The following is a 24,051-nucleotide window of genomic DNA, read 5'->3' as shown; positions in this document are numbered from 1 at the left end:
GGCATGCGAGAAGTTGTTGCACTTGTAAATCATCGCACCAGCCAAACATACCAGTACTAATAAATGTGCATTAATTATACCAAAGGTTCCTTGCTGTTTCCCATCTAGGTCGCAGGCTTCTTGTACCCATCAAAACACCTGTTAAACCAGTTGACAGCCTGGTCCTCCGCCTGCACACCCTTCTGAGTGCCCTTCTCATCCTCCGGCTTCGCCCTTGTTGCAAATCCGTGTGCAGCACCAGGAATAATCACGACCTCATTTCCCCCCTTTCCTTCCAGAATACTCTTCATCTCCTCGGCCTTCTTTATTGGCACCATGACATCGATGTCTCCCACTGCAACACTTATCGGTAACCTCACGTTCTCCGCATCGAGTGGTAGCACCAGATTACTGGGATGAGCCGTGAAGCCGAAATCGATCAAGGGGCGTCCATTGAACTTGAGCGTCTCGCCGCAGAGGAGAAAGACAAATTTTCCGCCCCAGCAGAAACCGGCGGCACCGATAGGGAGTGGTTCGCTCTGGGCGGCGCGAATAGATGTCAGGAATTGGGTGACGCGGGGAGTGGCGACTGCGAGACGGTTGTAGTAGATGAAGGGAACGAAACCCGCGATGGCATTTATCAAAGGGCCACTTTGTATTTGAATTAGCAAAAAGTGGCATAAATGAGGGGTAGGAAGAGTGGCGACCTGTCAAACATACACTTTCCATAGAACTGATCCATTACCAGTTAGAGTATCCATGTTCGCGAACATGCTAATGTCCATGGCATGGCCATCCATGAGTTCTGGGAGATAGACGATCGAATTTGTGCGTTTGGCATATTTGTCAGCCTGTATGTTCCTATCAGTCTCTCTCAAAGCTCGCTTTCGAGTGAAAATCGACTTACCAGTATCCGACTGTTATTGAATTTCCAACCAAGTGCATCAGGTAGATATACTATCTCACCCTTGATCTGGGTACCAGGGGATGGCCGCGTAACATATGTTTGAAAGCCATGAAGCACTTCCTCTCTTCCCTCTGGCGTGCCCTCATGTAAACCACCTTTTGCACAATCGGGACAAGACATAACAACTTTTCAAGAACAGAGTGTGTCAGAAAATGAGATTAATTTCGTTTGATGTCGTATGAGTGTGCAAGAGTGCAGAGAGGCCTGGCAGAAATGCCTACTCTACGTTTCTTGATTCTTACCAGTTGAGGTGAGGTGAAGTTGCACTCGCTAGGTTAAAGCTGCCGTGCTTGCCCAGGTGGGGCCGAGGCTTCTACCCCGGTCTCGATCGGCAGTCCCCCATGCCTCGCTTCGGTGACCGAAAATCGGGAGTGACGATCGGAAACGGGAGCGGGAGCGCTAGAGTGGGCACCGAGTCATAGGCAAGGAATTATTTCTCCGATTCGAGTCATGGGCTATGAAATCTATCTTCTAAATGAAAACGATACCTACCTAGGTAGGTACCTAGTGCAATCAAAAGCATAACTGTAATAGTATAGAGCAAACAGCTGTTTATTAGAATATTATGAAAACGTTCGAAACATTTAGGTAAGTAAAATATAGAGGACTAGAATGACTTGAAGATTTTAGTACTAACGATCTTATTAGTATATTTAACATTAAATATACTTATCTTGAAATCTTACTATTGTTTAGTTAGACTCGGCGTATTGTTGCGAAGATAAAAATAGAGCTTAGGTGTTACCCATACTGTGGAACTTAATCACACACTACGCCAGTGTTCAAATTGTACTAACAGTGTACCAGCGACCAGCCAGGCGATGAAATGAGGATTCTTTGTCTGCATGGAATGGGAACCAGCGGCGCAATCTTTGAAGCGCAGACTGGTAAGTAAATCCGAAAATATTCTCTTCTTTTCTTCCCCGCCATGCGTATGTGAGAAATCCAGATAACAACAATAGAAACTAACGACCCCTCCAAAGCCGCATTCCGTTCCAAACTCGATCCCAAAAGCTACACCTTCGACTTCATCGACGCGCCCTACCCGTCCCCGCCAGCCTTTGGCATCGAAATCTTCTTCCCACCACCAAACCACACATTCTACACATTCTGGACCGGCATCGATCCCCCATCCGTACACGCCGCACATCAATGGCTTACGGATCTTTTCGTCTCACGGGAACCCTACGATGCCGTGCTCTGTTTCTCGCAAGGCTGTTCCGTGATTTCTTCATTCGTGGTATATCACAACAATGAACATCCCGAGCAAGCCCTTCCTTTCAAAGGCGCAATTTTCATATGTGGGGGACTGCCGCTGCAGATTCTTACGGATTTGGGATTACCAGTTTCGGAGGGGGCGTGGGAGATCAATGTGAGGTCTGGAAAAGTGTTGGCACGTGTTGCGGCATCTGCTTCAGAGGAAATTGGGAAGCTTTTGGATGTGAAAAATCGACCAGGCGTGGTGCGACAGGGACTTTGGGATAAAACGGAGCATCTCGAGCATGATGTCGCCGAAACAACGTTCCCGGATGATTCGAGTGATGTGTTTGGATTGGATATCCAGGCGTTTCCGGAGGGACTGAGGATTGGAATTCCGACTGTGCATGTTTTTGGGATTAAGGATCCCAGATATCCTGCTTCCATACAGTTGGCGCATTTTAGTAAAGAAGAGAAAAGGAGGACTTTTGATCATGGGGGAGGTCATGATATCCCCAGAACTACTGTGGTCTCGGATAGGATTGCGGAGTTAGTTGTGTGGTTGGATGAGCAAATTAAATTGGAATATAGCAATGAAGATTGATGAGTTTACATAATACACTCGACAACGAGACATGATTTACAATCCTTGTGCTTTCAAGATAATATGACAAACGAAACAGCCCAAGACTCTTACAAGTACAAGTGGTATAGTGAGAGACTTTAGAGCCTATGTTCTATAAGCCTCATGTTAAATACTACCGGTGCTACGGTAATGGGGGAAGGGCACGTGATCCTTGACTACAATGTAGAGCATCTTCATTTCCCCTTTTACCCTTCTGTACACAATAGCACAGTAAGGCTGGTTGCTGTTAACCTAACCGTAACGTAGTAGAAACTCATGACATTCGTGAAATAAATATCAGGACGGGAAGCAAAGCAAGCGACAGCGAGGTTAGAAGGTACTCTGTCCATCTTTCTTCCGACATGTGTCATGAAAGTTAACGTGAATAACTAACGACCTGCTCAGTAATTATATGAAGTTCATGGAATGTAGAGAAAGGCATAAGCTACAGGCCATAATCTGGAACATCAAACTTGATCTGTCCGATATCGAAAAACGCAAATATTGTCCCAATAAGTCCCAGAATGCCAGTCTTGATAATAAACCACATAAAAGTCCGAAAACACCAAACACCCCACGCCGTTTCCGGTAGAGCTAGCCCCGGAATACCTGGTGGTAGGCTCTGGCACTTCTCTACATAAGGTAACATGCGCGCCTTATAAGACTGAAGAGCTTCTTCCACACTCTTATGCGTAGCCAGCTCACCAGCAAGAACATAAGCCCCAACCACGGAAAGCGTCGTTCCCTGTCCAGACCAGGGGCTGGGACACCACGCCGAGTCGCCCAACAGCGCCACTCGTCCCTGATGAAACTTCTTCATCTTGACCTGCGTGAGTTCGGTCATGTAGAAATCATCTGCTATTTCCATACCCGCCAGCACTCTGGGTGCTTCCCATCCCGCGCTCGCGAAAATCTGATGTAAGCGCTCTTTTCGTGCCTTGACAGGAAGTTCCATCAGACCTTTCGCGTCATTGCCATATACACCCAAATAAGCAGCTGTCCCCGAGGGACCATGTGGACGAAGCAAAATCTGATGTCCCGGTTTGATGTAGAAACGGCCCCAATCAGCGTCTCTCTCCATCCACGGTATCGAGAAAAAGGCACAGCAGTAGCCACCAACACTGACAATCGGGGCAGGTGGAAAAACCAGAGTGCGGGTCGAGGAGTTGGTTCCGTCAGCGATCACGAGGACATCGAAGTCTCTCGTCTCTCCCTTGTTGAACCCCACGGTAACTTTACTTCCATCGTCCTCCACACTCGTGATGTAATCTCCAAACACATATTCCGTCTCCGCCCTCGTTTCCTCATAGAAAATCCCAATCATGAAGCCTCTCAGAATCTCATACTCGCTTGTAAACGTGACGCCCTTCTCTACGATAGGCAATTTGGCATAGGCGTGATCTTGCTCATCTACAAATGAGAGACCTGCTTCATGGGTACCCAGCTCTTTGATTTTTGCTTCTAGCCCCATCTTCTGAATGATTTTGAGAGAGGGGCCTGCGACTTCGACGGATTGCCCTGTGTTGCGAAGAGACGGTGCACGTTCGATTATCGTGGCCTTGATGTTATGTTTTGTCAGCCAGTAAGCCAAAACTGGACCTGCAATGCCGGCGCCAGAAATGAGAACCCGTTTGGTCTCCATTATGAGAGAGATGTGAGGATGTAGTTTGGGGCCGTTGGAGCGAGCTTTTGCTTCGCGAATTGCGATAGAAAGGGCATCGATAATTCCACAAAGTATAGACGATTAAATGTATCTGTGATCAACACCAAGCCAACATCCATATTTTCTCATTGTCATTCATCATCAATCAGTACGGGTACTAAGTTCCCCGGATGAGGCTATAGTATCGAAGGCATTTACCACGCTCTCCGTACCCATGAAGTTATCGGAGAAAAGGCAAATTCCCATTTCAGCGGACCGAGTAACCCAATTAGTCAGTCTGATCTGTAGGGCTGCATGCACTTCTGGTGATCGCGAGTTTCTTGCAATGGTAGTCGGAGACCGAATATGTACCGGACCAGGGCGTCGATACAGCAACAGGGTGGTAATGCAGGTGGTCTGCAGCAGTAGCGCATTCCAAGTGCCGCGCAAATATAGCAACTTAGGAGGGGCTTTTCCTTTGATAACGCAGCTTCGAAAACGCCAAAAGAATTGCCATCTCTGGAGACCGAAATCCTCCTCCGAACCGCTGCAGCTCTTTCACATACAGCACAATGTACGGCCGCATCCTCCTCTCCGTCCCGGCCGTCATGCAACTCATTGGGCCCTTCTACGCCGACTTCAGTCACACACACGTTTTCAACCCCAACTGGCCTCCCCACGCCAAGTTCCACAACGGCCAGACGATGAGTATGGGCGCCTGTCTCTGTTTCATCACGCTCTATTACACGTTCAGACCCACCGTAGATGTGGTGCAGGAGAAGGATTCGCTGTTCACGGCTGCGCTGATGGCCAGCTTGTATTGGGGGACAGGCGTGAGTGCGATTCTTTATCCAGGCAGTAAGGGCATGGACCCTGAGTTTGGCGAGGGTTTTCCGCAGGCGCCTTTGTTTATCGGATTGGGGGTGTTGGGTTGGGTGGGGTATGGAATTGAGTGTTGGAGGCTGGCATGAGAGTAGGATGAAAATGGGGGAATCCGAGAATTTTGCGTATGGGCGAAAACAGTCACGTTGCTAAGAAAAAGCAAAGAAGACTTAGGGAGATATACCGACGACATAATTTTATGCATTCGTATAGTTGGGTTTGGAATATTTTATCCTCTTATGATAGTCAATACTTATTGACCTAGGGAATTGGTGAGAAAATGTAATCTAAAATTATTCAACTACCCGTAATACGTATATCTTGAGAAGCATAAATCATAAGCTAGATATATGTAATAGTCAACTAATAGAAGTGGTTTATAATTCTTAAGAAAAATACAAGTAATCGGGTTCAATTTACATCTTAATCCCCAAATATTTATCTTATTATCGTTTCGTGAATTATAATTATTTACAATTATCGGATCTCAAAATTCAATTACCTCATCTACTACTACTGGAAATAATTATAATCACTAGTCATTTACGAAGTCATTAACCGTAGTTGATCATTAATCATTAATCGTCGAGGTGCCCTAGTTAAGTCGTTCGCCCTAGTTATAGTTAATCAACTTAAGGCGGTGCTACTTCTCAAGCCACTAGTTAGGCTAATCATGCTATTTAAGTCTACCTCAGAACAGCCATCGTATCTTTAACTACAACTCTCAACCGCTGCCTTAGATCCGCTTCCAACTGCACAAATACACTTGCAGAAATCCAATTCCCCTCACCAGCCTCATCTTCATCATTGCCCACCCTATTACTGGTCATCCTGGCCTCTTGAAAACGTTGTGAAAGTAACTCCACCAGTCTCACTACACGATGTATCTCTCCCAATATAAGTTGCGCTCTCATCCTCGGCACGTCACTGCATGTATCCAGCTGCGTGTTCTCAATCGGGGTGCCGGCACTTACAGGCGGCACATGATGAGCTGTCTGTCTGATAAAAGTATCAACGATGAGACTTTTCTGTGGGTGTGGTTCGGGAGAGGTATGCGCGGCTGAGTGGTATAGTTGGATGACTTTGAACACAATGGACGTTATGAGGGATAGGAGGTTTTGATCGGTTGCGCAGGGACAATTGAGAATGATGGTTACGGATTCGATGCTGGTTCTGTTTGCGTCGATGACTTGCTCAATTGTTTGCTGAGGTCTTGAGATTTCACTAGTGATTGTTGCCAGTGAACATGATTTTGGAGCTGAATTGATGGCGCCAATGACGTGTGTTGCTGTTTCATAGCAGGAAGCGGAACCTTTGTTTGGAGAGCTAATTATGTTCAAAGGTGTTGACATTGGTGTTGAGGTTGAGGTTGACGGTGATGTTGTCTGTTGCATAGAGGTGTGCTGAGGCATTGAGATATCATGTATATTGTGATCGTTGACACTCAAAGCGCTGCAGTGATCGGATCCCATATCCATCCATTGGTCCAGCGACGTCAAGCTTTCATCACTTAGCAGTTGTGATCCAGGACTGAGACTAGAGGGACTCTTGATATCCATCATATCCCAGCCTAAAGATTCACAAGCAGACCAAAGTCCCCGGTCAAGATAGAAGTCCGAGGGGGACGTAAACATATTAACATTGCCGTCGATATCGGGTCTGGGTTGGCCACTCGCCCCAGCCTTGTTTAAGTGCGTTGGACTACAATGATAAGAGGGCCCGGCTCTTCGACCAGACCGTTGGGACATTCCATAGGAGCAGACGGAGTTCCTGTCCTCACACCGAGTACACTGTGGTTTGTCTTTTGAGCATCGGACTTTGGCAGAGGCACATTGAGTGCAACTCTCCTTTAGTTTCTTTCTTGGCATTAAAGGTTCAGTGCGTTTCGACGACATTTTGACCAATATCTGTAAAAGAGTAATATCGACAATCAGCCGGATTGAATCAGCCTGAATCTACAGGAGGGAGTGGTACTTATAATTCAGGATTGGTTAACTACATAGGTACTTACGCAGGTAGATACAGCTTTTGGCTTCCTAGCCGTGTCAATCTCGCCGCCTTGCCACTTCAGAAACAGCCCGTATTATAATACTCGGTATGTTGCAGAAACCCGTTTGTGCACCAACCAGATGCAAAAGACGATGGGTGTATACAAGAGACAAACCTTGGTCACGGGTCAGCCGCAATGAAAGCCAGCAAAGATGCACGACCGGCACAAATCTGTCAGATCATCCTAAACGTGGCTTAAAATGCTTCACTGTAGTGTAACAGTATGGCACCTTTGTGCCGCACGATCCAGTGGAACATCCTTTAGAGATGGCCATCGGGCACGATAAACATTCCTCAATTTCGAATAGGTAGGTGGTACAAGATCGTATAGCGGTTCACTATCTCGCATACAACAACGGCTTGATAGCATTTGCCGCCCCTCCATTTCTTAGTATTAGCTCAATAAACTATTGGCAGTAAATTGATATTTTACCTGCATTTTTTAACTCACCTGATCGTCTATCAAGCCCCACTGGTCCAACCGATTCTAACCTCAAAATTCTATACAATGAAAACGTAATTCTTCCAATGCAAAACGTCGTAAGAAAAGCATGACGTCGGGTGCAGAACGGCTTATCCGCCTGTGAGATATGGAGTGAAGATTTTCAAAGGGCGCAGAGTCCAGACTCCTCGGCCTGTGCCGCCTGCAGCATTCATACCTACAGAACGTGCTAATCAAGCTTTTTAGTAAGCCATGGGCAATGTCGATAATTCACCATCCCACTACACCACCAAGGTTCCACTGCCGCCGCTACTACTGTACTATCCATGTATAGGGTTGAAGGAGGAATGGATTCGTCCGCATTTAAGTATCTTACGACTCTTGCGCATTTCATTGGACTTCTCTTTGGGGTATCGCTTAAATGTACAAGGTAGTTATCCCTGGTATGACAGCGTCAACGCTGGATCAAAGCTTACCAGAAATGCAGGTCATCTTAGCTTACGACCTTCCCTTTGGTTCGGGCTTTCGGTCTCGGGGCCTCGGATTCGATGTTGATGTTGTTAGCCAACATGACCCCCTTTTTGAGGAAACTTTCGCTCTCCGGTCCCGAATGCTCCTCGCTTAAAAAGTGGGTCCTACTGCCAGCTTTGATACAACTGACTGTAAATCACCAAGTTCTGTTGCGTAGTCGAATTAATCTACTGTATCTTGCTATTTACAAATCCCATTCGTTTTAGTCCTGTCAATGGCTTCTGAAGCGAGCTTAGAATCAACTTTGAACAGGTCAGGGGAAAACCAAGATCCGGCCATGTCGTCCCCAGATGAGAAAAAGCAAGAGAGTAAGACGGAGGATATAGAGTCTGCTGAAGATGATACGCGTGTATATCCTCAGGGATACAAGTTGGGGTTCATCTGGTAAGATCTTACATGAGTGTTTCTGCCATCAGAGAGTTAACTTACTAATAAATATTTCGACCCAGTCTAGGACTCTGTATTACCGTCTTTCTCGTGGCTCTTGATAACACGATCATCGCCACCGCCATCCCAAAAATAACCGACGAATTCCATTCTCTTGATGATGTTGGATGGTATGGAAGCGGTAAGTCGCAAACAATCTTTTCTGAGGTTTTTTCTCTAATGACCCTTAGCTTACCTGCTTACCACGGCCGCCTTCACACTCCTGTTCGGAAGACTGTACTCTATTTTCCCCTTGAAAATTGTCTACCTAGCTGCCATCGCCCTCTTTGAGCTTGGATCTCTCGTATGTGGTGTTGCACCCTCAAGCGTTGCCCTCATCATTGGGCGAGCCATAGCAGGTCTTGGCTCAGCTGGAATCTTCTCGGGTGCTCTCCTCATCATCGCCAATTCGGCACCACTGCACAAACGTCCTGCATACACTGGAATGATGAGTGCAATGTATGGTGTTGCGTCCGTGGCAGGACCCCTACTTGGGGGTGCTTTCACTGATAATGTGACTTGGAGATGGTGTTTCTATATTAATCTTGTATGTTGTACCTACGATCAGAACATTCAGTGTCTCTTCACTTCTCTACTCTTAGCCCCCCCAGCTAACCAAATGAAAAGCCTATTGGAGCCGTGGCCGTCATCTTCATCGTGTTCCTTTTTGAGTCGCCGCCACTGCCAGCTAATGTTCGAGCATCGCGAACCTGGTTCGGAGTAGCTAAGCAGCTTGACGTCTTTGGCACCTTCTTCTTTATCCCATCCATCATCTGTCTTCTTCTCGCCCTCCAATTTGGTGGTTCGACTTATGCCTGGTCAGACGGAAGAATCATCACTTATTTCGTCGTATTTGGCGTTTGCCTGCTGATCTTCATCGGAATCCAAGTTTACTTTCCCGAAACCGCCTCAATCAGTCCGAAACTCGTCCGGAATCGTTCAGTCTTAGCTGGAGCCTGGTTTTCATTCTGCATGGGAGGATCTTTTTTCACGCTGCTTTACTACCTCCCAATCTGGTTCCAAGCTGTGAAGGGAGCTACTGCCCTCCGTTCAGGCATCATGAACATCCCGCTTGTGCTATCAGTGGTCGTTGGCGCAATTTCGTCAGGCGGGTTAGTGACTGTTATCGGACATTACGTTCCCTTCATGATAGCTTCAACTGTCCTCATGTCTGTAGGCGAGGGTTTACTTACCACTTTCCAACCTAACACTGGTCACTCGAAATGGATCGGATACCAAGTCATTTGCGGCCTCGGTATCGGCTTTGGCATGCAACAACCTTTGATTGCGGTTCAGGTCGTTCTACCCATGGAACTGGTTCCAGCTGGTACAGCTCTCTTGGTTTTCTGCCAGACCTTGGGCGCTTCTATTTTCGTCTCTGTCGCGCAGAATCAATTCCAGAACAAGCTTATTCGCGATCTCCATCGTTTTGCGCCGAGTCTCGATCCTCGTGTGGTCATCAACGCAGGCGCTACCAATCTCAGTGCAATTGTTTCGGCCAATGTTCTGCCCTTCGTCGTTCGCGCATACAACGGTGCGTTGACTGAGACATTCCTTGTTGCGTTGATTGTTGCTTGCTTGACTCTGCTTGGCGCATTAGCTATCGAGTGGAAGAGTGTCAAGGGAAAGCAGATTGGTTAAGTGTACATACAGATTTTTTCCTACTATGCAAGGAGGTTACCTAGCCTTCGTTTGCTGCCAGCGGCGAAGCAAAGACCAATGTCTATGATGTAGATAGATATATTAATTTTATAACGAATCCGTTTATCATTTGAAAATCAATCCGACTTTTCTCCACTCGTGTCCATTGCTACAAAAGGTAATCTACAAGTTTACCTATATATGTAATTGAAATACTTGACAGGTCTGTAGATAGGTGGTCATCTGTGCCACAAACACGTCTTTTAACTTTCTACACGTGGTTTTATGTACACCAAAGAGCATTTATCTACGTTGTTGCATCGAAAGCTCTCTCGACCCCAGGAACCGATGAGTAATGAGAGTATGGTCAGTTAACATGAATTGGCCGATACTGTAGGCTTACAGTGCAAATAATTGACCCAAAGTGGATTTAAGGCAAATACATAGCCTGCCTAAAAAGTAGACACAATTATTTGATTTAAGATATTCGAAACAAGTGTATGTAAACAAAGAAAAGGTGCTCCGAGAGCTCGCTCGTGAGACTAAAATATTAGTAGACATTCACATTTCTCTCCCGCCTTGTCGAGGAACAGCATAATGTGGTTCATTTTCACAATTTTATACTAGCTTTCCGCAAACATCTTTCCCATGCGCATTCAATTTCAATTTAGTCATTTATCCAAATTTCAAAATTCCCCAACTCCAACAGGCCGCATAGGTAACTTGAGCCATCATGCCCGTTTTCTTGCAAGTGCAATGGCGGCGACACTGTTTGCTGTGTACGTGATGCTGAGTTCAAAACCCGTAATACCCATCTCGCTTGCGACAGTCTTCGCGTCACCATGTAACTAGAAAGGTTTTAGCAAAGAGGCCGAAAACGAAGTAAATATATATTGCATACCTTAACGCTGGGCCCCATACCACTATCAACAATCTCAATCTCCTTCAAAGCTGCTCCCGCTCCCTTCGATCTGGTCCCAAGGCTCTTGAACACAGCTTCTTTAGCACACCATCTCCCAACGAAAGAACGATGCGGATCAGGACTCTTTCTGGCGACGGATATCTCATCTTCGGTATAATTTCGAGCCACAAATATCTCATTCTTGTCAGAAGTGAAAGCGCCAAGGTCTTCAACATCGATGCCGACTTTAACATTGTCAGGCGCATCGGAGATGGTCTTTGAAATCCATGTTTGAGATCTGGTAAGTGCTGTTGCAAGATCGACCGTAGCTGCGGCTCGCATTTTGCTGGCATCGTTAGGCGCTTTGGTAAGTATCGTAGATCCAGAGATGTTTTTCCGCTCAAACCGATATTCGCCGGTTTCTGGGACCTCCGAAGTTCGAGCGAGTGGGTCGAGGAACACCTTTGCTTCGTCAACGGGGTCATAAGGCGGTTCAGTCTGAGCTTTGAACACGCTATTCGTCAAAACAGCCTTCGCAAAGGCTCTGTTTGCTAGCCGCTTTCTCTCGGTGACTTTGGTAGCATACTCTTCAAAACAATCTTTGCCAAGGGTAGCGAGTAGATATTTCGGATTCACGCCAATGAGCTGGCCACCCTTTTGTCCAAACCCAAATGACGTGAGAATAAAAGCCTTTATCTCAGCCATTTGAATTGGCTCTGTTGGGAAAACCAGGTGCTCAAATTTCTCGAGCGCAGGATCAACATTGTCTGCATTATAGTTTCCAGGCACAAGACCTGTATTCATAACTTGTAGACAACCATTTAGCATCCAAGAGGATGCGGGAGCTTTGGGATGGCCAGTGACGGACTTCTGACAGATACTCAGTAATGGTGGCCCAGTCCTGCCTAAATGCCGCATCTGTTGGTTGATGACATCTGGCTCATTCTTGTCATTGGCTTTTGTAGATGTGCCATGGAGTGAAGCAACGCTGATATCATCGACTGTCAGGCCCCAGACGGCAAGTGAAGCTCGTAGGGGTGATATCGTCGGATCCATACGTCGAAGTTCATTCCCCCACTGTCTTTGTACTGCCTGGATGCGGCACCTAAGGGTAGATTCGGCGAAACTGTTATCGATGATCAATTGCTCTTCGCCCCCGGAATCAGATTGCGAGCCTTCAGGAGTAAGTATCCCAGCAATAGGCAACTCTTTGTAGGCACGCTCTCCTGCGTGAGCTCGTTTAATGGCCTTCTGCATCTGTTCCTGCCTGTACTGGAAATTCAAAAGTGGCGAATGTACTGCTTGTGGTGTCTCGCGAGCAAAAGTCAACACTCCCTGGCCTGGCGCTGGAACAGATCTACTGATCTTGTCTGCTGCCATTGTAGTCCCAGCAACTGTGTGGATAACGGGGGTCAGCAATTGTTCAGGCGTTTCAGGAGAGGATGAAATATCTTGGGAGGCAGTTTCGAGAGAAAGACATTGAAGACTAGAAAGGACAAGCTCCCGCTTACTCACCTATACCATAAATAGGAAGACCCATCTCAATTGCCAGCTCCGCACTACACAGAATTTGAATACCACATCCTTGTGACTCAACGAATCCTGCTCTACTTTCTGCAGTAGGTCTTGACATTTCAGAAGGAAGCCTTCCATACAAAAGCTCGCTGGCAGTGTTGACAGTAGCTTTCATAGTAGAGAAGGCGTAAGATTCATCCTCGTGAAAATTGTCAGTGCCACCCACTATACACATCTTTGTTTTTCCTGAAATTATCGAGTCAAAGCCTATATCTATTGACTCCACACCTGTGGCGCAGGCTCCGACAGGCGTTTTAATGGGTCCATTTGATCCAAGAAGAAGCATATTGACCCAGGCTGCCGGAGTATTCAAGAAAGTCTCCTGGATGATGTCTCCTTGGACACGCTTATCCAGATACACATCTCTGTACATCTGTCGTGTTTTATCTGTGCCGCCCATAGACGAGCCGATGAAATTACCCATCTCGGAGGTGTGAATGTGTTTATATACCTCCATAGCATTTGTGATACCTGCGCTGAAAAGTGCTTCTGCGACGCAACAAAGCGCGTACAGGGTCACGGGATCAACCTGGCTGATAATGCCCTCTTCAACCCCATAGGTAGCTGCGTTCCATCCTTTAGGAAGCTGACCGGCTACACAGCTAGTGTTAAAGTTTGAGCTGCGAGGAACCATGATATGAGCTCCACATTTGATTTGGACTCGACACTGATCCTGGCCATCAAGATGAGTAAAAGAGATTTTGTCACCGTTCCGCCTTTTTATTCCCTCCGCAGTCGCATAGTCTGTTTCAAATTCTGGAAGGTCCTCTTCGACGACAATCTCTTGCAGGAACTCTTTCTTGGTGGGATCATATCCGCTCGATAGGTCAGGGTCAATGAACCTAATACCAGAATGGCTTAGGATAAAGTCACCATATTTTCCTTCTACTTCGCTGTCAAGGACTTGTTCACCAGACTTCGTGTCAACCCAGCCAACAAAGTATCCTTGGGGAGTATCGCCGTCAAAATACTTGATCAGGTTCATCATCCATGCAAGCTCAACGTACGCAGACTGGGTTAGTCTATTCTGACTCTCTTTCTCCCATCTCGTTCTCGCGTTTCCCCACGGCCCAAGTTCTGAGTAACCCACAACCACAACAGTGCCTGAAAGATCCACCATTTTCTGCAAATGATGCAGTTGCTCTAAATCTCTGTTGAAATCTGGCAGTGTTGGGAAAGGAAACCGAAGTGTCGTCCGAAGCTCCACTTGTTGTGGGTTACTGTGAATCGGTAATTTGGCACAGCACTGTGCTTCGAGTCGATCTTCTTCTCGCACGGCTTTCAAGATTTGAGACTCTAACCTGATTTTCTCTCGGGCTGACGATAGTACCTGGTTGCAATTCTCTAAGCGACCAAGACCACCACTGAAATCGGCAATGATAGACACCTCATCACAAACCTCAGCAATTTCCGGACTGAGTAGTGTAAGAATGTTCAGAGCCATCTCCTTTTGCGAGAAAGTAAGGACGCCGCGCTCTTCTATCGCTTGCGCGACGATGTCATTCTGTTGCATCAGACTAGTGCCCCTTGTCCATCCGATGATTAAACCAACCACTGTTATTTCTTCAGACCAAGATTCAGAGTGAAAACGATTCAAGAGGCCTTCGAGGCCCAGCTTTGATTCAGAGTACAGCCCGTCGCCACCGAATATGCCATGATTTGGTGACAGTGGGAGTATAACCTGAGTTGGCCTGCAGGTGATATTTTGTTCTTTCTTACATCGTGATATGTGCCCCAGAATGCGTAAAATATTCGTTAGCATTATCCGATGAGCCAGCTCAGATTTTCCATCTATTTTGTCCATTTCAACTCCTTCTTCTGATGTGGCGGCAAAGGGTATGATAGCGTCAAGAGCTTTAGCAAGGCCATGAGGATTATGGATATACTCAATCAGCTCCTTGCAGTCGATGGCACTCGCTTGATTGAAAGGCACGACATGAATCTGGGAACCGCGGGAGCCATGCTCAGCGTAAATATCCCGATAAAATTTGGAAGAGGACGAAGAGGGTCTGCTGGTAGCAACAATAACATGGGCTCCCCCATTGAGGAGATACTTGACGAGCTCAACACCGATTGATCCAGACCCAGCTCCGGTAATAAGGATACACTTCCCCGAGAAGTTTGCGCCATTTTGCAGGATCTCTGATATGTTGTGGAAAAACAAATGTGTTAAGTTGAGGTCTTCCTCGGAAGCGCTTCCAGCACGACGAAGACAGACTCGGCTTGTATTCTGGTGTCCTTTCCGCAACAAGCTCGAGTAGCAGGCTCCAACAAACCCAGTCCGCGGAACTTCTTGGTATTGAATCGATCCGTTTTCTCCAATGAATGTCTGTGGCATTAACAATGCCATGTTGAATTTTGCCCGAGGTGGTGGGTGAGCTGTTTCATTTGTATTTTGAATCAACATGTTGGCTATCTTGTGGAAAGGGTGAGAATCGCGCAACCTTTCCGGAATTGAATCTAGTAAAGCTCGCAGCAGCCTTGCAGTATCCGCATTTGACTTGTTGGATACTTTAGCAGCGAGGTTCTGCAGTTCATCATTCGAGTGATTTTGAAAATTTCCTGCTTCGAACATAATTTCTGTACGATGGTACAAAGCGATCAACTCCTGTCGAGCTTGGTTCCAAGCAAAATTGAAACGTCGCACCAGGCGACTGTCGAAATGAGCTTTCATACCAAGTGCGAAATCGTCCCCAAATTCATCTTTCCAGACAGCTAATTTATTTCTAAGAGCTCGGTTTAATACTTCCGACTCGGAGTCGTTGTTACCACCCAGGTTGATACCCAAGTATTCCGAAAGTGCAAGCACCTGTCTCGTAGCAAGATGACGCTGGCTTTTGGCTTCTTGTTGAACTGAAAGCATGGCACTGGGGCTCATGACTGATTCTGCGTTGACATGCTGATCTAACTTATTAGATTGAGCTTGTAAAGTCAAGCCACACGTTTCTGCATAGACTTTCGCTGCCTTGTCGAGCAACTCCTTCGCTGCGGCAATCGAGGCAAGGCGGGTTACCCCCAAAGTAGTACTTAGGGTCATTGCAAATAGAAGTACCGACGATTGCCTGGAAGTACCAAGATTCCATGTTTGTTCCAAATGAGCTCGTACAGATTTGAGGTTAAATTTTGCTGGCATGGAAGAAGATATGAATCTAGCAATAAGAGCTGAAGATACTTTGCCAAGCTGTCCGTTATGACGTGGTTGGAGCCTTTCCGCAAGATATTCAAGAGCGCTGTCTTCTGCTCCATCTGGTGTATTGCCAAATTCAGCCTCTAAATCACCAATAATCTCATTTTGAAGAGTGGACTTTCCTACACACTGTTAGCACTGGGAAAGGTGAAGGACTGGCAACAATTACCTCCTGATAGTTCTTTGATAGTCTTACTACCATGGATTTGATCGATTTTCTTTTTCAACTTGTGTGCTACTAAGGCTCGAACAATTTCCCATGACGTGATTGGAACATCCACCAGACTTGTAGCAGCAATCGAGAAGGCTTCAGCATGTATGGTGGGAAGATGCAAAGGAGTGGCGGGGGTATTAGGTACAGTGATAGGCGAGGGTGATTGTGCGGACAAGCTTTGTACACTACTGCTACTTGGAAGACCTTGAACTTGGGACCCGGTCTGGGGTTCATACTCGTACAAAATTTCTGGAGAGTTCTTCGTACTTGCCAGGAACGCCCGGCGTAGACCCAGGATTCGATCTCTTGTTGCATATTTGAGGTCACCAGTCCTTTGTGCCATGTTCGCAAGAACTTTCGAAGGACCCAGTTCCACGAACCGAGTGATAGCCGCGTTTGGCTGTGCACAAAACAAGGCATCTTGTGTATCTATCCTATCCCAGAATCAGTTTGATGCTGTTTCAAAACTTTAGCAATGTAGTTGACAAGTAATTTTACCATTTTACTGGAAACGCGAATTGATGACTGTGGCAAGTTAGCTGCCTGTGGGGAAAAAAGTTATGGTAGGACTACTTGCGCAAGAAGTTCAATCAACAAATTGTAAGCAATTGTTTTGTCATCTAACTTTTCAGAAGCTTCTTCATGAACTTGGGAGAGAGATACGAGACTGGTATCCATTCTCGCCATGCTGCAGATGAAGCCCGCAACGACTAGAAGAACATGTAACAAAATAGATGGCAAACGCATCAAAAGTTTCAAAACAGGGGATTGTAGCGACCCGTCTCCCCCCTGGGCTCATAGCCAAATACCTGGCGGAACTAATTACCGTCATGCTGGATCATACGGCCTCTCCGTTCTCCCTACAAGTCGCAACCAAATTTCGGTCTACATTTGCACGAAATATGTTCGGAAAGCGAGCTTGCTGACTAATCAACCACAGCCACCTCACCAGCACATCGTGATTAAAATAGCCGGAGCTTTCACACGTCCTTTGCCCTTCCCTCCCGTCATTCTCACACAGCCAGATATGCGCGAGTTCCGACACCACCATACTCAACATACCAGCTTCAGGTGCTCCAGGTCAGCTGCGGAATTCCTGCCATCGCTATGGCCGCAGAGACGATGCTTCTCGGTGCAGACGCAGACGAGGAGCAGAGGGGCAGAAATTTCTCCTGAGCTTCTGGGCTCCGCAATGTATCCCGGAACATGGATGTTGATACAACTTTGAGGTTTCTGATAGGTAACGCTATAATTTTACATTGGCTGTTTTCTGTTTTTCCTCTTTCGTATTGTTGTTGCGTGTTTGTTGTTGCCGCTACTGCTCTTGTGACACATTAGAACTACCCACTACACTATCCAACAGAACATCAAACACATTCGCCATGCCCGATATAACGAGATCACGAGAGCGAAATACCGGGACCAGAACGAATATTTCACTCAAAGTTGGGGACTGGAAGATATCTGGCGCACTGCGTGAACTGCACTCCGTTATACCCCACATTACTGCTTTTGCAAGAGTTTTGAATCACAACCCTACTCCCCACATCGAAGAAACCTCCCTAGGCGCAGCTTTGAATAGTGCTGCACACTTTATATCGTACCTCGTCGAACAGCAAGCGCAGGATGGCATATTGGTGACAGTGTTTCGGTGTCTCGAGAGCGATTTTCTTCAGGAAACAGATGCTCACAGTCTGGCCTTACAACTGGACTCTGCAATTAGACCATCTTTTTTGAAGGCTTTCTGCCGATGCTCTCCAAATTTATCACACCCTACGACATCGGCTCTATTCAAATCAGGGCAGGATGGAACTACCTCAGTGTATGCAATTTTTGGGGGTCAAGGCGGCGCCAATTATACCAGCTTGCAGGAACTCCGGACATTATACAGTATATACGGGCCGTTCCTGGAAAGTCTCTTGGATACCGCCACTTCAATACTGTCGGGACTTGCTCATTCATCTGGTGCCGTGGATTTTGAGTACGACTATGACGGATTCGAGTTAAAGAGGTGGCTAAAAGAGCCGGAGACAGCACCAGACCAAGGGCACATAGCTGCTGCACCCCTCAGTTTCCCACTCCTAGGGCTTCTTAGTCTAGCACATTTCTGTATCACTTGTAAAATTTTAAATAAGTGTCCTAGCGACATGCAAGAGGCCCTCGCTGGTGTCAGTGGGCATTCGCAAGGCATACTGGTGGCAGCGACAATAGCGCAATCTACAACATGGGAAAGCTTCTATGAGGCAGTAGGAACTTGCCTGAGACTTCTGTTTTGGATTGGCTTGGAAAGCCATTATGCCATACCTGCGGTTCTGACCGCGGACGACTTCCAGAGCCAACCTTCACATATGCTGAGTGTGCGTGGTTTAGATCAAAATCTTCTCGAGTCTTTCATAGACGAGGTTAACTCGTGTTTTGAGGGGCAACACCATATTCACTTGGCCCTCGTCAACTCTTCCAGCAATTTGGTCGTTGCTGGTCCACCAGACAAACTCATGGGCTTGTATAGACTTCTAGGCCGAGAGGCAGCGCCAAAAGACCTCGATCAGTCCAGAATTCCATATCAAAAACGCCGCCCTGTCTTTGAAGTATCTTTTCTTCCCATATCAGCACCCTTTCACAGTTTGCACCTCAAAGAAGCAAGCCTTAGAGTTCTGCAGCACATGGAAGGGGAAGAAATTCTCCGAACCAATCTGTGCATACCTGTGTTTGGGACTGTTAACGGTCTGGACCTTCGATCTAGCAGCATGAGTAACTTGGTAGAGCCCCTGGTGCGAATGGTCATGACTGAGCCCGTCGATTGGGCTGCTGCATGCTTACCACACAAATACGATTATCTCCTAGACTTCGGACCAGGGCGCTCTAGCAATTTTCTGAAAAGTTTCACGGAGGGCTCTGGGGTTCGTACCATCAATGCCTTTGATATGCTGGGCGTTAGTGATGTTGGGGGAAAGAATGAAATTTTCGCTCCAACTCTGCCACCAAAATCACCACATTGGGAGGAGAACAATGGACCTTCATTAATTAAAGGACTTGATGGCGGGATGGAGCTAAGTACCAAAATGACGAGGCTTCTCGGGGTACCACCTGTGATGGTAGCTGGCATGTGAGTATTTACATATTTATTTCCCTTGATTTTTATTAATAGTGTCCCCTAACCTTTCTAAAATATATACTGTATCATTTCCTAGTTCAATACGCACTAACCATCATAAAGCTTGACTATATCCAAGTTGTTTTTTCAGCACTGACAAGAACTTGCTTCAGGACGCCGACATCGGTACCTTGGGACTTCGTGGCAGCTGTCATAAACGCTGGATATCATGTTGAGCTAGCAGCAGGAGGCTATGTTGACGCTCGATCTTTTGAAGAGGCGATTCGCAGCCTAGCCGCATCCATCCCCACTCACCGTGGTATCACTTGCAACTTGATTTACGTTAATCCAAAATCTATAGCATGGCAGATCCCACTCATTAAACGATTGATAGCGAATGGAATAAAAATCGAAGGTTTGACGATCGGTGCAGGAGTTCCATCATTAAATATCGCAACGAATTACATCAATACTATTGGAATCAAGCATATCTCATTCAAGCCAAGCTCGGTCAGCTCAATACGGCAAGTTCTTGACATCGCGGGTGCTAATCCAAAGTTTCCTGTTTGTATCCAGTGGACCGGAGGGAGAGCAGGGGGTCATCACTCTTATGAGGATTTTCATTCACCGATATTGGAAACTTACAATGAAGTACGGAGACATCCCAACGTTGTCCTTATCGCTGGAAGTGGGTTTGGAGATGCAAGTGAAGTCGCTGAACTGCTCACCGGGTCTTGGGCTCGTAATTTTGGATATTCGGCTATGCCAATCGACGGCGTACTTCTTGGAAGCCGCATGATGATATCCCGGGAAGCACATACCTCCCCAAAAGTCAAGGAGTTGATTGTGCAAACACCAGGATGCGACAATTCCGAATGGCACAAAAGCTATGACGGAGCAGTGGGTGGAGTAGTCACCGTATCTTCAGAGATGGGGCAGCCGATTCATAAGATCGCCAATCGTGCCGTTCTCTTATGGAAGGACCTAGACGACCGCATCTTCAGTATCAAGAATCCCGAAAAGCGACTCAAAGCGCTACAATCATCGCGTCAAGAGATTATTAGGCGCATCAACAGCGACTATGCGAAGCCTTGGTTTGCAATTGATTCTTCTGGTGAAAGTGTTGAGATTGAAGACTTGACTTATTCTGAGTGTTTGCGTCGTCTCGTCAACTTGATGTATGTTAGGTCTCAAAAAAGATGGATTGACGAGTCATACAGAAAGAAAGTAGTTGCTTTTGCAAATCGGATTCGAGAGCGCTTCCAGCCATCTTGTCATTTTAATTTGAGTGCGGACTGGGACCCCGCTCTGAATCTCGACGCTTTTCTGATATGTTATCCAGCCACATTGACGGAACAGCTATATCACGAAGACGTGTCGTACTTCATGGCTCTGTGCAGGAAACGTGGAGAAAAACCCGTCAATTTCATACCCAGGTTAGACGAGAATTTCGAGACCTGGTTTAAGAAGGATTCGCTATGGCAAATGGAGGACCTTGACGCCGTGGTTGGCCGAGATCCTCAGCGCGTGTGCATAATTCACGGACCGGTAGCTATAAGCCACTCAACAAAAGCTGATGAGCCGGTTGCTTCCATTCTGGGGAGATTTACGCGCGAATTGCTGAACATATTGCAACCGGTGCTTCTAAAGAAGACAGTCGCAGAAATTACGACATCTCTAGTTCACAGCCCTTCGGCGCTACGGAACACTACCATAGAGATGAATGCGACAAGAACAGAATATCATTTTGACGAGCATGGTTTGCTTCCTGAATACGAAGACTTTATCAACAATTTGCTGAGCTCACATCAAGGTTGGGCCCAGGCCTGCTTATCCGACGAGCATGTCAGATTTGAAGATCAGCCTGTGAAGAATCCGATTTCTGCAGCTTTTCAACCTTGTCATGGAGATACAGTGGCTGTAACATATGACGAGGACAAACAGCCGAAAAACGTTGAACTCAACTCCAAGGCCCTTGATGGTTCAGCCTACACCTCAATTTCGCTCAAGTTGGTCGATAAATTACGTGTTCTTGTCACTTTGCAAATCGACAAGGAATGCAACTCCACAAATTCGAGCATAGTATTTGAATTTGCTTTCAATCATCAGGACCAGAAGCATAGGCTGCACGAAGTTACAACTTCCCGTGATGAAATGATCAAGGAATTTTACTCGGACATTTGGGAACACGAAAGAACTTTCCCTTCTGGCATTGAGCTTGGCACTGAATATTACGAAAAAAGCATCACGCTATCTTGCCAAACTGTCGAGTCATTCATGAGCACGATCACTAAGTCCGACCTTAGCCCAGCGGGTCGTGAAACGCTCTCCTCCAGGGCCATTCCCTTAGATATCTGCATTTCGATATGCTGGACTGCTTTGACGAAACCTCTGGTCGCATCTGGTATCACGGGTGATCTTTTACGGCTGCTTCATCGATCAAACAGTTTTCAGTATTGCGATGGCGCTAGCCCTTTATCTATTGGGGACAACCTGCAAACTTTTTTCCGACTTACAGCCATCATTGTGAAGCCCGCAGGAAAATCGATTACAGTGGTCTCCACAATCACGCGCGACAAGAAGCCTGTCGTCTACGTTACATCAGTCTTCTTGATACGAGGAACCTTCAAGAGCGATGAGATTTCAACTCAGTTGATTGATCGCTATGACATATCGCTGCCAGTGACATCTTTGAAGCTGCAAGCCTTGCTCCGAAGCAGAAGCTGGCTAAAATTCACGGACTCGGACGAACCCTTGATGGGCACTACTCTCAGAATCAAGCTTCGTACAGAACATAAATCCCGCTCTGTTGGACATGATCTGAAAGTCGGTGGACAAGTGTTCCAAGCCACAGGTTCGCAGCTGTCTCCTGCTATTGGTACAATTGACTTCTCGCATCCATCATGCTTGGGAAATCCTATCTCTGAATTTTTCGAGCGCCACGGAGGCACAAGGGACTCTGCAAAGGCTCTCCAACACCCAGGCTGGAAGAATCAAGTTTCTTGGAATGTTAAGATCCCGGTCTCATTGAGGTCTTACAGTCGCGCATCCAAAGATACGAACCCGATACACACATGCACATCATTCGCGCGCTATGCTGGCTTACGAGGAACTGTGGCTCACGGCATGTATACTTCAGCTTCTGTCCGTCGAGTTATCGAAACAGTTGTAGCAAACGGCGATTGTTCTCGATTTCGAGCCTGGGCGTGTTCTTTTGATGGAATTGTAGAACAAGGTGACGTGCTTAATATTGAGATGCAGCATGTGGCAATGTCTCAAGGGAAGATGGTGATTGCTGTCCGCGCCTACAACTCAGAAACGAGTGAGAAAGTTCTCGATGCAACAGCAGAAATCGAGCAGGGTTCTACGGCATATCTGTTCTGTGGACAAGGTTCACAGGAGAAGGAAATGGGCCTCCCGTTGTATAATTCAAACTCTGCTGCGAAGATGATCTGGGATAGGGGAGACAAGTATTTTGTCGACACTTATGGTAAACTTTCTAATACTTGTGTCATACTGTATGCTAATAAAACGCTAGGCTTCTCGCTACTAGATATCGTGTTTCGAGATCCCAAAACCATTACAATCTACTTCGGCGGCAAACGAGGACGTACCATAAGGAGCAATTACCTCCAAATGACACGGAAAGCAATATGCGATGGAAAGGAGAAAATGCAACCAATAATCCCAGGTCTCACTCCCACATCAAAATCATATACATTTAAGGAAGAGCGTGGTTTGCTTTTCTCGACCCAATTCGCCCAACCGGCTTTAACATTGATGGAAATCGCCGAATTCGAAGCTCTCAAATCTCATCAAGTTGTTCAGCAAGATTTCAAATTTGCGGGCCATTCCCTTGGAGAGTATGCTGCACTCGCTGCTTGTACGAGCTTCATGACTCTGGAGAATATGCTGCACTTGGTATTTTATCGAGGATTGATCATGCAAAATGCGATGACTAGGGATGGAGATGGCATGACTGGGTTCTCGATGGTTGCGCTCAACCCATCTAAAATATCAAGAGGTAAGTATCTCCTGTCTCTAGGTTGGATGTTTTTAATGGCGTACACAGATATGAAGCAAGATTTCGTCCGAGAGATCATACGTGAGATTGCTGAACAAAGTGGGCTTCTGCTTGAGATTGTAAATTTCAATTTAGAAGGGCAGCAGTATGTATGTGCTGGGAATGTAAGTTTTAATCGCGATTGAGCATTTAACATTGTAGCTAATATCGACCAGCTCCAAGCTCTCGCTATTCTAATTACCACCTCCGACGCATTGTCATCCTTAAAGTCATGCCAGTATACCACATCAGCTCTCAAGCATCTTGTCGCCCATCACCTCACTCAGTCCCAAGATATTCCTCGCCCCATCACGCTGTCGCGCGGTGTAGCGACCATTCCTCTCAATGGAATCGACATTCCATTTCACTCAACACATTTAAGGGCTGGTATTGATACATATCGGGATTATCTGAAGGAGAAAATTAACGAGAGCGATATAGTGCCGGAAGAGATGGTTGGTAAATGGATTCCAAACTTGGTTGGTGTACCTTTCGGAACTGGAAGAGATTTTGTTGAAAGAGTGGTTGAGGTTTCGGGAAGTCAGGTGTTGAGCGAAATGCTTAAGGGTTCTGATGGTTGATGGTATTGAAACAATAGAGATGCGTTCATGTATATGATGTTTATACGCCTATTTG

General features: G+C 46.5%; 8 protein-coding genes across 8 annotated transcripts; 4 read left to right on the top strand and 4 right to left on the bottom strand.

The window, feature by feature from the left end:
* Positions 1-104: 104 nt before the first annotated feature.
* Positions 105-1,066, bottom strand: GLAREA_01159 (alpha/beta-Hydrolase; the record flags this gene model as incomplete). Its single annotated transcript, XM_008085917.1, has 3 exons — positions 105-630; positions 700-830; positions 887-1,066. 3 exons carry the CDS (start codon positions 1,064-1,066, stop codon positions 105-107), a joined length of 837 nt encoding a protein of 278 aa, XP_008084108.1.
* A 445-nt stretch (positions 1,067-1,511) lies between these two features.
* On the top strand, positions 1,512-2,747 carry GLAREA_01158 (alpha/beta-Hydrolase; the record flags this gene model as incomplete). Its single annotated transcript, XM_008085916.1, has 3 exons — positions 1,512-1,534; positions 1,754-1,833; positions 1,930-2,747. The coding sequence occupies 3 exons, from the start codon at positions 1,512-1,514 to the stop codon at positions 2,745-2,747; spliced, it is 921 nt and encodes a 306-aa protein (XP_008084107.1).
* A 466-nt stretch (positions 2,748-3,213) lies between these two features.
* Positions 3,214-4,410, bottom strand: GLAREA_01157 (FAD/NAD(P)-binding protein; the record flags this gene model as incomplete). The annotated part of the gene is made up of 1 exon (XM_008085915.1): positions 3,214-4,410. The coding sequence occupies one exon, from the start codon at positions 4,408-4,410 to the stop codon at positions 3,214-3,216; it is 1,197 nt and encodes a 398-aa protein (XP_008084106.1).
* A 572-nt stretch (positions 4,411-4,982) lies between these two features.
* Positions 4,983-5,381, top strand: GLAREA_01156 (uncharacterized protein; the record flags this gene model as incomplete). Its single annotated transcript, XM_008085914.1, has 1 exon — positions 4,983-5,381. One exon carries the CDS (start codon positions 4,983-4,985, stop codon positions 5,379-5,381), a length of 399 nt encoding a protein of 132 aa, XP_008084105.1.
* A 597-nt stretch (positions 5,382-5,978) lies between these two features.
* GLAREA_01155 (Zn2/Cys6 DNA-binding protein) lies at positions 5,979-7,187 on the bottom strand (the record flags this gene model as incomplete). Its single annotated transcript, XM_008085913.1, has 1 exon — positions 5,979-7,187. One exon carries the CDS (start codon positions 7,185-7,187, stop codon positions 5,979-5,981), a length of 1,209 nt encoding a protein of 402 aa, XP_008084104.1.
* Positions 7,188-8,528: 1,341 nt separating this feature from the next.
* GLAREA_01154 (MFS general substrate transporter) lies at positions 8,529-10,381 on the top strand (the record flags this gene model as incomplete). The annotated part of the gene is made up of 4 exons (XM_008085912.1): positions 8,529-8,698; positions 8,764-8,882; positions 8,932-9,287; positions 9,368-10,381. 4 exons carry the CDS (start codon positions 8,529-8,531, stop codon positions 10,379-10,381), a joined length of 1,659 nt encoding a protein of 552 aa, XP_008084103.1.
* Positions 10,382-11,112: 731 nt separating this feature from the next.
* Positions 11,113-16,945, bottom strand: GLAREA_01153 (Thiolase-like protein; the record flags this gene model as incomplete). The annotated part of the gene is made up of 6 exons (XM_008085911.1): positions 11,113-11,229; positions 11,283-12,676; positions 12,798-16,166; positions 16,214-16,692; positions 16,757-16,783; positions 16,884-16,945. The coding sequence occupies 6 exons, from the start codon at positions 16,943-16,945 to the stop codon at positions 11,113-11,115; spliced, it is 5,448 nt and encodes a 1,815-aa protein (XP_008084102.1).
* A 695-nt stretch (positions 16,946-17,640) lies between these two features.
* Positions 17,641-23,996, top strand: GLAREA_01152 (FabD/lysophospholipase-like protein; the record flags this gene model as incomplete). The annotated part of the gene is made up of 5 exons (XM_008085910.1): positions 17,641-19,364; positions 19,526-22,842; positions 22,891-23,376; positions 23,425-23,540; positions 23,592-23,996. 5 exons carry the CDS (start codon positions 17,641-17,643, stop codon positions 23,994-23,996), a joined length of 6,048 nt encoding a protein of 2,015 aa, XP_008084101.1.
* Between the last annotated feature and the right edge of the window lie 55 nt (positions 23,997-24,051).

Source organism: Glarea lozoyensis (genome assembly GCF_000409485.1).
Source record: "Glarea lozoyensis ATCC 20868 chromosome Unknown GLAREA3, whole genome shotgun sequence".
NCBI lineage: Eukaryota > Fungi > Ascomycota > Leotiomycetes > Helotiales > Helotiaceae > Glarea > Glarea lozoyensis.
Note: the sequence above shows the minus strand (reverse complement) of the source record. Positions and strands in the feature narration are given on the sequence as shown.